The sequence below is a fragment of the Pogonomyrmex barbatus genome, unplaced genomic scaffold (genome assembly GCF_055798465.1).
Source record: "Pogonomyrmex barbatus isolate J1 unplaced genomic scaffold, ASM5579846v1 scaffold2, whole genome shotgun sequence".
NCBI classification, from domain to species: Eukaryota; Metazoa; Arthropoda; class Insecta; order Hymenoptera; family Formicidae; genus Pogonomyrmex; species Pogonomyrmex barbatus.
This window is the reverse complement of record NW_028297116.1, coordinates 19,791,259-19,804,347: the sequence shown is the minus strand read 5'-3', so window position 1 is coordinate 19,804,347 and position 13,089 is coordinate 19,791,259. Positions and strand designations below refer to the sequence as shown.

The 13,089-nt window shown below is 33.7% G+C and overlaps 1 protein-coding gene across 1 annotated transcript in view; it reads right to left on the bottom strand.

The window, feature by feature from the left end:
* LOC105423669 (uncharacterized) overlaps positions 1-12,118 on the bottom strand; it is a 33,943-nt gene extending 21,825 nt beyond the window's left edge. Inside the window, exon 1 of the mRNA XM_011633513.3 lies at positions 11,563-12,118. Coding sequence (XP_011631815.2) covers positions 11,563-11,611 — 49 coding nt within the window. The 5' untranslated portion in view covers positions 11,612-12,118. The remainder of the gene's footprint in view (positions 1-11,562) is intronic.
* Between the last annotated feature and the right edge of the window lie 971 nt (positions 12,119-13,089).

Genomic DNA, 13,089 nt, shown 5'->3' with positions numbered 1-13,089 from the left:
AAAAAGATAAAATTGTGTCACAGAATTTATTCGCGTCTTCTCTTTATTTAAACTTAGATACATATATATAATTTTCTTTCTTTTCGAATTAAAATATAATGAATTTGAAGAGAAACTTCTCTCTCTTGTTGTATGTACGTATATCAGTGGAAAATCTATCTTACATATAATTTACATTTTTACATATAATTTACATCTTTTTTGTTATATAAATAACTTAATGGAAAGTTTATGTTTTAAATAATTTTATTTATGTTATCGATTATAATAATTTTAGGTTTAAAATTCTTTAGTGGAATGTTAACGAGTGCACCTCGTTCACTGGAAGTTCAAGTGGAGAGACCTAGTTCCTACTTGCTGAAAGGTTTCACTTTTGTTCTCGTATGGCGACGATAGTTATCCAGAACGACGTGCTAATTAATGCGGTCGTTCCTGTTTTCCTTTCTAACGCAAGTTCATCGCGTGTTATCGATTCATAATCACGTTCACGGAAGTCGCAATGTAAATTAAGTAGATCTTGCCGTAGATGTTTTCTAGGAAGGCAAAAGATTCGAAAGGATGCTGTTTTATCCATATCTTTCTGTAATCGTACGTTCTTTCGTAACGATGGCGCACGGAAGCGTTTTTCCCCGATCGGTCACGTCTAATCGGACGTGTCCACTTCACGGCGAGAAATATGCCTCAAATATTCGCGTGCGAATTCTCGCGAAAGCTGTTAGCTCCTCACAAAGGATACACTCCCGGCTATCTGAGCGGTTCAATCTCTCATGACTAATTGCACGAATAATGCAACGCGTTCTCCGGCCGGCCATCGCGAGCGCATCGCCAGTAAACACGCTTTTCAATCTCTTCGCCATATCGAAGACACGCAACCCCACATCATCACGCACCCGAACCCATTAACGGCGTACGATGCAAGGCGGGACGTTGCCTCATCGGATTGCCGCTGCTGTTTTCAAGCCGATGATTTCAATGGGCGGCGGAGTCTCGTCACCTTCCTGAGCAAAATGTTCAAATCAACGACCGACGCAACGTAGTGGCTTTTATATTATTGCCGTGCGAAACAGGACTTTATTTATATAATCCGTATCGTCCCTTGCACAATAAAAGACAAGAAACCACTCGTCTAAGTGCTTTACATTATTTCGCTTTTTCCCGCAACGGATGAAAAACATAAGTTCCGTCTAAGTATACATCCGCCGCCGAATGATTGGGAAAGGTATTGCGAAGTAGAATAGAAAGTTTATAGATCCAAATATAACGCTGCGATGTAATAAAATTTTTTTCTAAACTTTAGTTTAATTTCACAAATATCTCACAATAAAAATTAAATACTGCTTTTGCCTATGAGATTCGATTCGCACAAAATTCTGTTTTACAATCTGGAAACTGCTGGTATCGTGGCTCCTCGTCAACAGTAAAGCCAAAATTTCACGAGATTCGCTATACCGTACGTCCATTTTCCGCCAATCTGGATTCCGACTGTAACAACCACGATGGCAGAGATGCATACCTCAACCTTGCGTCTGGAGATGCAGAACGCCCGGAGCCGTCTCTGATTATACTACGCCCTCCTCGTCACGTTTCACCGAGTACGCGAGCGAAAATAAACGCAGAAACACACATTCGGTCTCGGTGGCAACCCTCCATTATTCCCGCTCCGTTATTCACGTGCCTACACACCGGTTGCCGACAAATTCCGACCCGAGAGCAAAGTGCAACATATCGAGCTGCTGTCTGTCGACGTGTTTTCGTAAAGAAAAAAAAAAAAAAAGAAAAAAAAAAGAAGTGGGGATTGCGAGCGTCGTAAAACGCCGGTTAGACGACGTAACGGAAGCGATAACGCAAGTAAGCGGCGGTCGCATCCTGCAGCGGTCGGATCGCGCAATCGTCTAGGAAGTCATCGGCTATGCACATTGCCGGTGGCCGGCACGATGTGTGCCAATCCGAAATGCGATGTGCGAAAGAAGTAAACTTCAACGATCTAACGAATTTCACTCGTCGCCATTGTGAAACTCGTCCCTTGTAGACAAGAATTTAACGCACGCACGGATACGCGGATTTACGGATGAACGAACTTTCCTTCACAAATTTATAGAAATTTTCATTCTTCTTTTGTGAAAAATATTATCTGTTTTTAATTCCGAAGAAACTCGATAAATTTGTAAAGAAAATAAGAATAACTCCTTTTTTGTTTAATTTGTTAAATTTAATAAACAAACTGAATGGCAATTTTATCATTTTATATAGAGGTATAATTTTTTATTTTTTATCTATTTGAGATTTAACAAAATGTTTATAAAAAGGATTTTTAGATTTCAATAAATTTTCATGTCTTGTCAAAATAATTTTTAAAATATTATAAAAACTGTATGACGATCGCAATTATAAATGAAATGTTATAGAAATAATAGAATATTTATAAGTTTATGTTTTGTCTGAAAGAATCCTTTTCCGTTCTGTTTCTTTCGTTCTTTTCGATTTCACGAGTTCAATTCTCAACAAACATATTGTCGAATGTTTTTTGAAACAATTTGCACGTTGTGTAAGAATCGCGCATAGATCGCGTGCAAAACGCAAATCCAAAGTGTTTCTCGGATATATACATACAAGTCTTGAAATCAGTGAAATCGTCTTGCATCTCGACTTGCATCGGTGGTTGTCTGGCAGCGTAAGATGGATGCATCGAATGCAGCGAAATTGTAGAAATCACGGCGCAACGCACGCGCCCGCGCTTGGCAAAAGCGGACGTTGCAGTGCGAGAGTCGTTGACTTTATATATAAAAGACATATGCAATTTATACATATCAAGAACTTGACATGTGGATTATTATCCGTTTTTTCAGACAATCAAAAAGTTTTTGATGCTCTATTCGATTTCCGATGTCAGAAATTGAAAGCAATATTTTCAAAAAGTTACGACTTCCGCGAGTTCCGCTATAAAGTAGAAAAATGTAAATCAATTATTGCTATAATAAACGTAAAAATTATTCTCGTTTATTTGTCGTATTAATAAAATCCAAATTCGACAAATTATAATTGTCTTCACTATAAATTTAATATTTTTCTATTATTTATTAATATGTACATTTAGTAGACATAATACATATATCTTTGGATGTAACGGTATTTTTTGAAACGAAAATGTTTACAAAAACTGTTATATTTTTATACAGATATTTAAAAATTTCTTATCGCGCTCAAGAGAAAATTAAAGTATATGTAATGTTCTATTAAAATTTATATAGCTCGTAGAAAAGAACGCATGTTGATTAACTTGGCGCGATAGAAATCTATATGTTAATACCTCGGATGTGTTCTTTGCAATTTAGGAATGGCATTCGTGAGCAACCAAACGGTGCTATCGCCGACAACGTACAATCGACGCCTCGTGGGTTGAGTGCGTAACGGTTCACACTATTCAATTAACATATTTAACGTGAGTTCTTATAGTCGCGCGTGCGATGCGCCAATAAGAATTCGCAGAGCGATTAGCCAGCCGAGTCCGTGCGCAAGAATAGCTAAGAGGAAGCAATGTAGACAAAGTAGCCGTAAGCGAACCCCGTTAATTTCATTATTTTGCAATAAATATTCTACTATCGCTGCAAATTTCTACACAACGAGCGCTACTGTATATTCAGAGAACACGATGAAGAAACATAAATTAAGATTTATCTAAAGATATATAAAGAGATATTTAGGTTACTAACCTTTATAGTAAATTTCAAAGATGATGGCTTTAGAAATTGTAAAAAACTGAAACACCGTTTTAAAGCAATGTTTATTTTTATTTATAAATTATTAAATAGAAATTTTTGTAAATTATAATTTAATCTTATTTATTTTTTTTTAATTTTATGTTATATTTCTTTACTTTTAAAGAATACTTATTAGTGAAATCTCACTCATTACATTAAATTGATAAATTATTAAATAATCTTTTATACAATTCAGGAATTCATCAACTTATTTATCATAATTCAGGATAAATTTAGAATTGTTAGATACAGTGATAATATCATTTCTGATTAAAGATATAAACAAAATATATTATGTCCCAATAAAGATTGCGTGACTTATTATTGATTAAAAATAATCTTTTTTTTCAATTATTTTCTATTGTTTTCTATTATCTTATATCCGTGCGGAGCTTTGTAAGTATACATAAATTTTATACTTCAATATTAGTTCAATTTCCTACTTTTATTTCCTTGGACAATCTCCTCTGAAAAGACGGAAGCCGAATGATAAAGATCACAACAATATAAAGCACGCGCAAAGTAAATGCTACGTTAACCACCTCGTGTTGTGATGCGTATGTTACATGTTCATCCGAGGATGCATTACACGCATGTGTCACGGAAAAACAAAGATGACAATAACTACCGGCAGATTTATAACTCACACCTAAGAAAATGTTTATCCACTTTACAAACAGGAACAGCAATCCACCTTTTACAAAATAACGTGTGATTAATTCTTTAAAATAAAAATCGCGGATATAAATACTAATACTATGCTAGTAAAGTGATATGCTTTTTAATTCCGCATCCTGTAATTATATCATTTAAATTTTAATTTCACTTTTTAATTTTCAATTTCAATTTAATATTTACATAATTATTTGTAGTTTCTTTTCAAGATGCAAGATTCGATTTAATAAAAATTCAATTGATCTAATTTTATTTGCTGAAGCGAGGATGCGTTGATGAGGCAAGTATATGGTAATAAGTACGGGATGTAATATTAGAATTTTGCTGCAAGTTAAGCCGCTGTTATATAGCAGTATTTTTTTAATGCATTAACTGTAAATAAAAGTCTGGATTATAGATTACACTGTTCGCGGAAACCATTTGTCGTGTTATTGAAATAAACGTTGCGAAATAAACGTTGCAACTGTTCGTTATATCCGCCTAATGTAGGTTGCTGGCTAGCATCATCGTAATTGTTAAGCCGTAAATCGGGGCAGAACCTGAAGTCGAGGTCTGATTTGAAAAAAAGTACTTTATCCTATACCGGCATTCGTACATGATCGCCATCAACGTACGCAACCACGTGGATCGCGAGTTACTGAGAAATCGATTAGAGACCGACAATCAGCCGCATCTTACGATGCAGAAAAATGTAACCATTGCTGCGAAACTATCGCAGGTGGCGAAGATATCATCGAGATTATGAGAATTAAAAGGAAGCGCTCGAAAAACATAAAGCCTTAATAAAACTTATAATTATCGGTTATGAAGTTCCGCGTACGTGTAATCAATAAAGAAATAAAATAGAAAAGATTTGTTCCCGCTAATTCATATCCTCGTCTCGGACGTGCAAGAATCTTTTGGACGTTCTAATAAATCGTGTTCGAAATACAATGGTAAGTAGCACGTGCCTCGAGTAAATGAGCCTATGTAGGACAGTAGAATGGAGACAACGCGTCGAAATCGTATGGAAAGGATAAAAGTTATTCCAGTGTAAATATCAGGTCACTGCTATCTCCGTTATTCTTAAAACGAAATGATTGTCGTATCATGTCTATCATCTTACCCTACCACCGTGACAAAAATATTTAGTAGATTACCGGTATTACTTTCAAATTTTGTCATTTGCGTAAAACTCTGTACTTGATGATAATAAAGATAGCTCTATGACTATAATTCTTTCAAAATATGAGGTTAAAACATTTTTAACGCTTAATCATTATAATCATATTTGAATCTAATCATATAAAGAATTGGTACAAAATTACATCAATTTGGATAATAATTTTTCAATTGAAAATTTAAATTCAATTATGTTAAAATTTAATAATGCAATTATTGATGAAATAAATTAGTTTGACTTCGGTAAACTAATAGTATTATAATTTTTATGAAAAATCTTTTTGTTAATATTGAGGTAAATATTATGATGGAAAAATATAAAATATTACTAATAAACTTAAAATTATTAAACAATTTTATATTAACATACAATTTTATATTAACTGTACTTTTAAGAAATCTCAAATTACAAGAAATAAAAATTTATAATTTAAGTTAAAATCGGATTGCTAAAATTTTAGCCTACAGTCCTGTTCAATTTGGAATTATAATTAACAATGAAAAAGTTCTTTGTATGTATATAAAATATATTACTCTATATAAATACTTTTCTTTTTACTGCGGCTAAGTTTCGTTTCTCACAGATTCTACTGACTTGCACTCATCGGCTTTTGTTCGTATGTAGTTCAACATGTGATTTTCAATGTTCGGGGTTTCGCCCACGTCGCAAGAAAAGTAGATAATCAGGGCATAAGTAGAAGAGAAAAGGTACACAGCGGACTCGCCTTCTTTTTCCTGCTTGCTTGCCGGTACTCCCGTTACTTCACGGAATTGTGGGAAATTGGGTGCTGAGCCAAGCTAATTAAATGTGCCGGCCTTTTGTTTTCAAGGCGTGATACGTGTGAGCCATACGTGCGCGAAGCTGCGATTAATACGACGGAAGTGCACTTGTCACGAGAACTAGCAACTGTCAATAATTCTGAGAGACAAAAGCTGATTATACTGTTTCCAAGCGTTATTTTGGGTCATAAATTGCCAAGATGTTTATAACAAAGAAGAAGAAGTTGTTTAACGATAAACAATGATTACAAGGTAAATAATTCAAACATTTTTGAAGTCATGATTAAAGATAAATTTAATATTCAACGCTACTATTGATTCTTCTTCATTGTATTTCTATTAAAGTTTACAAAAAAACGCAATTTATATATATAATTTTTAAAGTATTAACAGTGTACAGTGCTTAATAAAAGTTTACTACAATAAATTGCCTGATAACGTATGTTAAAGTAAAGGAAGATTTTCTAATCATATTATTTTTTAAATCAAACTACGTTTCTTTATGACTTAGTATCTAAATCTAGCGCTGATGGTATTATGTTAATAATAGAATGAAGTTATTAATATCGTTGGTATCATGTTTGTAAAACTATCGTCATGTCTCATATGAATTGTAAAACATGGATACATTATATACATTATTGTTTAATAAATATATGTAATGAATTTCGTTAATTGTCTGTTTATTAATTTAGCTGAGGCTTTTGGAGAAGAGAAAATATTAAATGATGAAATACTTGTCAGCACGATGAACGATTGATTCGATAAAACAATGAGCAATGATAAAACCTGTTCACGTCCTAGTTGATACCTGACACCGATCGGTTTAACGATAACAGCATCGATCTTTTGTAATTTCAACAGGAAACGGCACGTACTCGAGATGACAATAACTGGATATGACTCAACGGCAATTGGAAGAAGGCAGCTGCTCGAGAACGTGCGATTAGAAGAAGTGTTTGAAGAACGTGTAGAAGAAAAAAGAGATTTGACGCGCACGGCGACACGTGGGAAATGCAAGTAACCATCACTTTACTGCGAGACAATTTCAAGTCGTTAACCTGCGGAAGAAGTAGTCTCCTTATTAGAGTAAAATCTAAATCAGGAAATGACGTTTCAGAAGGGAACATTTCCTTCATGCGTCCGGCTACTTCCACATTGATCGCACGTTACAGAAAGATCTTAAAAATCTCTCATCGAAGGAAACGAGAGTTTACGACATAATAACAAAATGGATCATATTTTCTTAGGTCTAATAAATCTATAATACGAAATCAATAAATCTATAATATCAAATCAATATAAAATAAATCCAATTAATGACGATGAATTATAAAAATTATCACCGTCAATCAAAGGCAATATGAAAGCATGTTGGATGAAATTCGCCGCAAAATTATATGGGAGAAGTGTCCGCTCTTTGAGCATACGCTGCGAAATTCAATCTGCTTCACGTTACTCTAAAAATTCCGCATTTCGCGGCGACATGCTGCGAATAATTGGGTAAACGACTTTCTTCACGACAGCGACCGGGTGATAGTCGGATACGGATCCCGACGTACTTCTCACGCGTTATTACCGCGATAAAACCGCTCCGCCGGCCACTTTCCACGCCGTGGAAAAACAAGCGGGGATCGTGGAAAGTCGATTTACCCGCCACGGAGATGAGAACTCGTGCTGCGTGAGTACGCCACGTCTCATTTACGAGACATGCGTTTACGCGCGCAATGACGAGCACGTGCCCCTCCAGAACGAGCGTAGCGGCGTCTTGAAGCTAACACGACGTTGAAGAACTATCCCGTTTAACCGGACGAGGGACAGAAATTGAATCTATCTCTGAATTATCTCCGGAGAATAATCACGAGACGGCACGATCAGCGCCGAGCTGAAAGAATTTCTATTTCGGAATAAGCGGATTATTTATCATGACACTTTTAGTTGCTATCCGACGCTAATTAAATTGGAAATACTTGGCGGAGTTACATTATCATTTAAGTGAGTCTTAACAGATCCAGTTTATCATCACAGATGCTGACGCTGAGTGAAATTTTAGATCAGATAAAGAAGAATCGGTTATCCTCTCACAAAACGCGTGCAAACTACGACGCGCACGCATTACACAGATCATGCGCTAATTAATAAGGTAAGCTTCGCTTATTTTCAGATTCAGACTTCTCGTGTGCAAATTGAATATGTAAACGGATGTTTCGGTTGTTAAGTTCAATAACGCCGCGTGGGATGAGCTTGACCCCGAATTGAATTGCGCACATGATATTTCAACTCACTTATCACTAAAAAATTATTTTCACGTTACATATTACATATTACATTACATATCTCTAGAGATACAATAATAGACATGATGGACGTACGTACAAGGGAAGTACGAATAAGGAAAGTTTTTTGAAAAAACGAAGACTAGAATTAAGCGTAGAATTAAGACAAAAATGATTGTATTTAATAAAAAGGAAAGGGAAACGAAAGAAGTATAGAAATAGAATAATAAAGTTATCGAAGATATAGATGTTCAAATATTTAGACTTTACAATAAAGAAGAAAGGTAATTACAAGGATTATGTTGGGTACAAAGTGGAAGATGACTGCAAGCAAAGTATATAGGGGATATAGGAGAAAGATTACGTAGGACTTTGGGAGAAGATGAACTTTGTATAAATATCTGGTGCAAGATGGCTTATGGAATAGAAATATAGAGCTAGGAAGAGAAAGAGGAATTGGAAAAGATTATGATGGATTATGTCAGATGAATTTAGATTTTTGCACACCGAGGTATGTGATATATAAAGAGTTAGCTATGAACAAATGAAGATGAGATGAGATTTAACGACGAGAAAATATAAGGAAAGAGTTAAAAAAAGAAAAAAAGAAAAATTATGTAAAAATATTGGAGGAAAAGGTAGCATATGTGAGTGAGGAATCAGTGAAAAGGAAAGGGAAAAATATTACAAAAAATGTATTATAGGAATGGATGGGGCATAGAAGCCATAGAAGTGTTTAATAATGGAGAAAGAAACCATAAAGAGGAAGTAATCAGAAAGGAAAGAGATACACAGAGACAATAAAGATAGTAAGATTCTAAATTCTAGATATAATAAAAGGTATAAAATTATAGGAATAAATAGTACAGGATTCAGTACTTAAGGAAAACAAATCTAGAGGAGATAAGCATGGGGAATGAGCACTTGTAAAACTGAGATGTAAAAATTTAGAGGAAATAAACAAATATTGGTTAGGAGAAGAGAGGAGAATATGTGTTTTGTTGAGAAGGAAAAAATAATATGGAACATTATGTAAGAAAATGTCAGAGAATTAGAAGTTGGTGGACGGAGATAGATAGAAACAAAAAGAAGAAACTATGGGCAGAGGAGTTAGATTGGGCAAAAGGGAATATTTTAAGAAAAATAAGAAAAGAAAGAAAAAAGAAAGAAAAAAGAAAAGAAAGAAAAAAGAAAGAAAAAAGAAAAGAAAGAAAAAAAAGAATTTAAAAAGAGAAATAAAAAAGACTGTAATATAATAGGCTGTGATAGATTTACATAAATAAGCGAATAAAAAAGGTAAGGTAGAAAGAACTAGTGGAAGTTGTAAGCGAGCGAAAATATCAAAGTACTATAAAAGAATTCAGTAAGAACAAGAATGGAGTATAAGTTGGATAATATGGAAAGATGAATATGGTTAAGTAATTTTGTAAACCAAATCTCTGTTTTGCCTGTATGGCTGAAGTGTAAATTCTATTCTATTTATTACATATCTTTCTATGAGAAACGTGATTAGAAATCAATTATTTAAATATATAAAATTTGTATATTTTAATGAATACATTTTTTCATTGCGGATGTGAATAAAGTTATTATTTTAAGAGATGAGAGCAGATTTTCTATTTTGAAAAATTTATTTCAGACGTTTATTTTAGACGAAGCCAAATTGTAAACGTTAATTTGTTCATACATAATATAACGTAAACAAAATTCGAAAGTTGGCACTAATATTTAGAAGACTGTATAATTAATTTATAACATTTGATTATAGGCGTCACATTGTACACGTGTGCTTGATTAACGGCAGTTTTATCGCCAGGTCCACAAAATAGAATGTTTCAATGGTACGTAAAGTAGAGAATGTTGTCATGAACTATAAGTATTGTCTCATAATCAGTCGACTCATTAAATTTCTTGGCGTTTAGAAAGCGACAAGTAAATCAGGTGCAGTAATGATTATTATAATCTCCCCTCGTGCATTAATGAGCAATTATATTTTCCACGGGAGATTAATCCATCTCTTTGCACGAAATACCTATCCGCTATATTAAAGGTTTCTTAAGAAGATATCCAATTATGTTTTATGGAAAATTCATAACGAAGCGTTACACAAAAGTGCGATTAAGACAGTAACAAAAATGACCGATCTCATATCACATTTCATTTTATGCAATACAAATAGAAAATGTACATTTTCTTATTCATTTCCATATATAATTATAAAATACATAGTAGATTGTTCTTTAAACAAATACATATAATTTTAAAAACGAGATCCTCTATTTATTGATTAAATAATAATTACGTTTAAAAGAATATTTTTAAAAAATATTATTTTATTACATATATTTATGTTAAAAAATATTTTAAATTATAAATTCTTTTTCACTAAAATTATAATTTTTTATAATTATCAGTTACAGGAGTAAAATGTCTGCATTACTTTAAATGTGTACATTTGAATTATTACAATTTTTATTGTGCATTATATATGTTAAATTTTTTAATTTTATTTTTGATAGAATAACAATATTTATATTTATCAATATTATTATCGATGCAAGATATATCCGCTACAAATTTAATTTGTACATTTAACTTAAAATTTTATCTAACCTAAAATCATATTGTCACATTCAAACAGATTAGATCTGCATTAATTTATCTACAATCCATTGTTTAACTTTATTTGCAATCTATAATATTCCCACATTTTCATCTAAGCATTTAAAAAATTTTTATTTTTTTTTAAATGCTCAAAAGGTGCATTTCTTAATTCGTTTAAGAAGATCATTACACAACCATTATTTATATACTCTATTACTTTATTATTTTTATATTATATATTATTTCTATATAATAATACATATCTACGCCAGTAAATAATCGCCGAATTAATATTAAAAGGAATTCACCTTTGGTGGCCAGAACAATGAGTAGGAAGTAAAGCGTTCTGCGTTCCATTTCTTTGGGAAGTGTGTACCCCGCGTGAACTCCAACCTTGAACGTCCTCTCCTTCCGGGAAACTGTCGAGGAACTCGTATCACTCCTACTCGAAACGGTAATTAATACGTCCGCCACGAGCTCACTTCGTTAGAAAAGTTCACCGAACGCACCTCAGAGAAAACGTCATTGCGGGGTGCAAGAGACCCTCTCTTCAGTTCTTTTTCTGAGCACTGAACGCGAACGCGTGCTCGAAACACGGGTTCGAGTGAACGCACATGCGAACCTGTTTCCTCGTTACAGGTATCTTCAAACGGGGTTAATGTGGCGATGACGTGTTGATGCTCGTGCGTTCACCAATAGAACTCGTGGACTACGACGTCTCTCGAGACTCGTAGCGCTGTAACCGGTGTCGGACGTTCTTGCTTGAGGACTGAGGCGCTTGTTCCCTGGCAGGAAGTCATCCAGGTGTTCTGCTCCCCCACCTGTCGTTCCTCGCTACCACTACCTCAGCAGGTAACAACCGCTGTGCCGGTTGCCATCAGGAACGAGGCTAGCCTGTGTGACTGACTGACTGTTCATCCCCTCTTTTACTTACGCGCCTCTCCACCGGTATTCAGGCCAACTTACGAGCTAACACGTCACCGAACGGCGAGAGCATAATCCCCTGGGATGGTATAGAATTGTTGTTTTGACTAAAAACAAAAATTTTCGACCGATCTGAAGAGAATGTGGGAAGGGATAAAATGTTTGAATAGATAATATTTGTTACATAAAAAGTTTTCAGTCAGAAGAAAAATAAATGCGATAAATGTCCGTAGAGATTTCATTTTAAAGTATTCTAATTTTAAGTTCTGTTCTAAGTTTATAGAAATAGAAAATAGGAAGTATTCATTTATATATTAAAAATTATATATTTTATTTATCATTATTATATAATTCAATTTTAATTTTCTTTTAATTTTAGATTTAATTTTAGATTTTAGAAAAAAAATGCTCGAGAAGCAATTGTAATTGACTGCCACTATATTTAATGCGTGAAATTTGATTTAGAATTTTGATTTATAATTATTTATATAAAGATTATATAAAAGCATTAATAATTTTGCAACGAGCAATAAAAAAAAACGTTACATACTGATTACAGTTACATCGTGCAAAATTTCATCGTTCAAGTAAAATGTGGAAGACAAGATAATTAAACTTAATACAACCAAAACTTTATGTTAAAGCTAATTCTAAGGATTAGAAGTATAATTTCTCGATTCGCACTTTTATATAATTCTCGACATTTCTATCCCGCATGATAATTGATAATTATCAGCATACAATCGTCATACGGGATATAATTGCAGTTTCACAGAGGGAAGTACGTCGCTCGATATGGGACCGCAGAAATGGAAACAAGGCATCTTGAAGAAAATAATATACACAGGGTTCATGCAAGCGCATGTAATTGCGAAAACTCGTGGAAATTTTACAGCAATTTGTAGTAATGT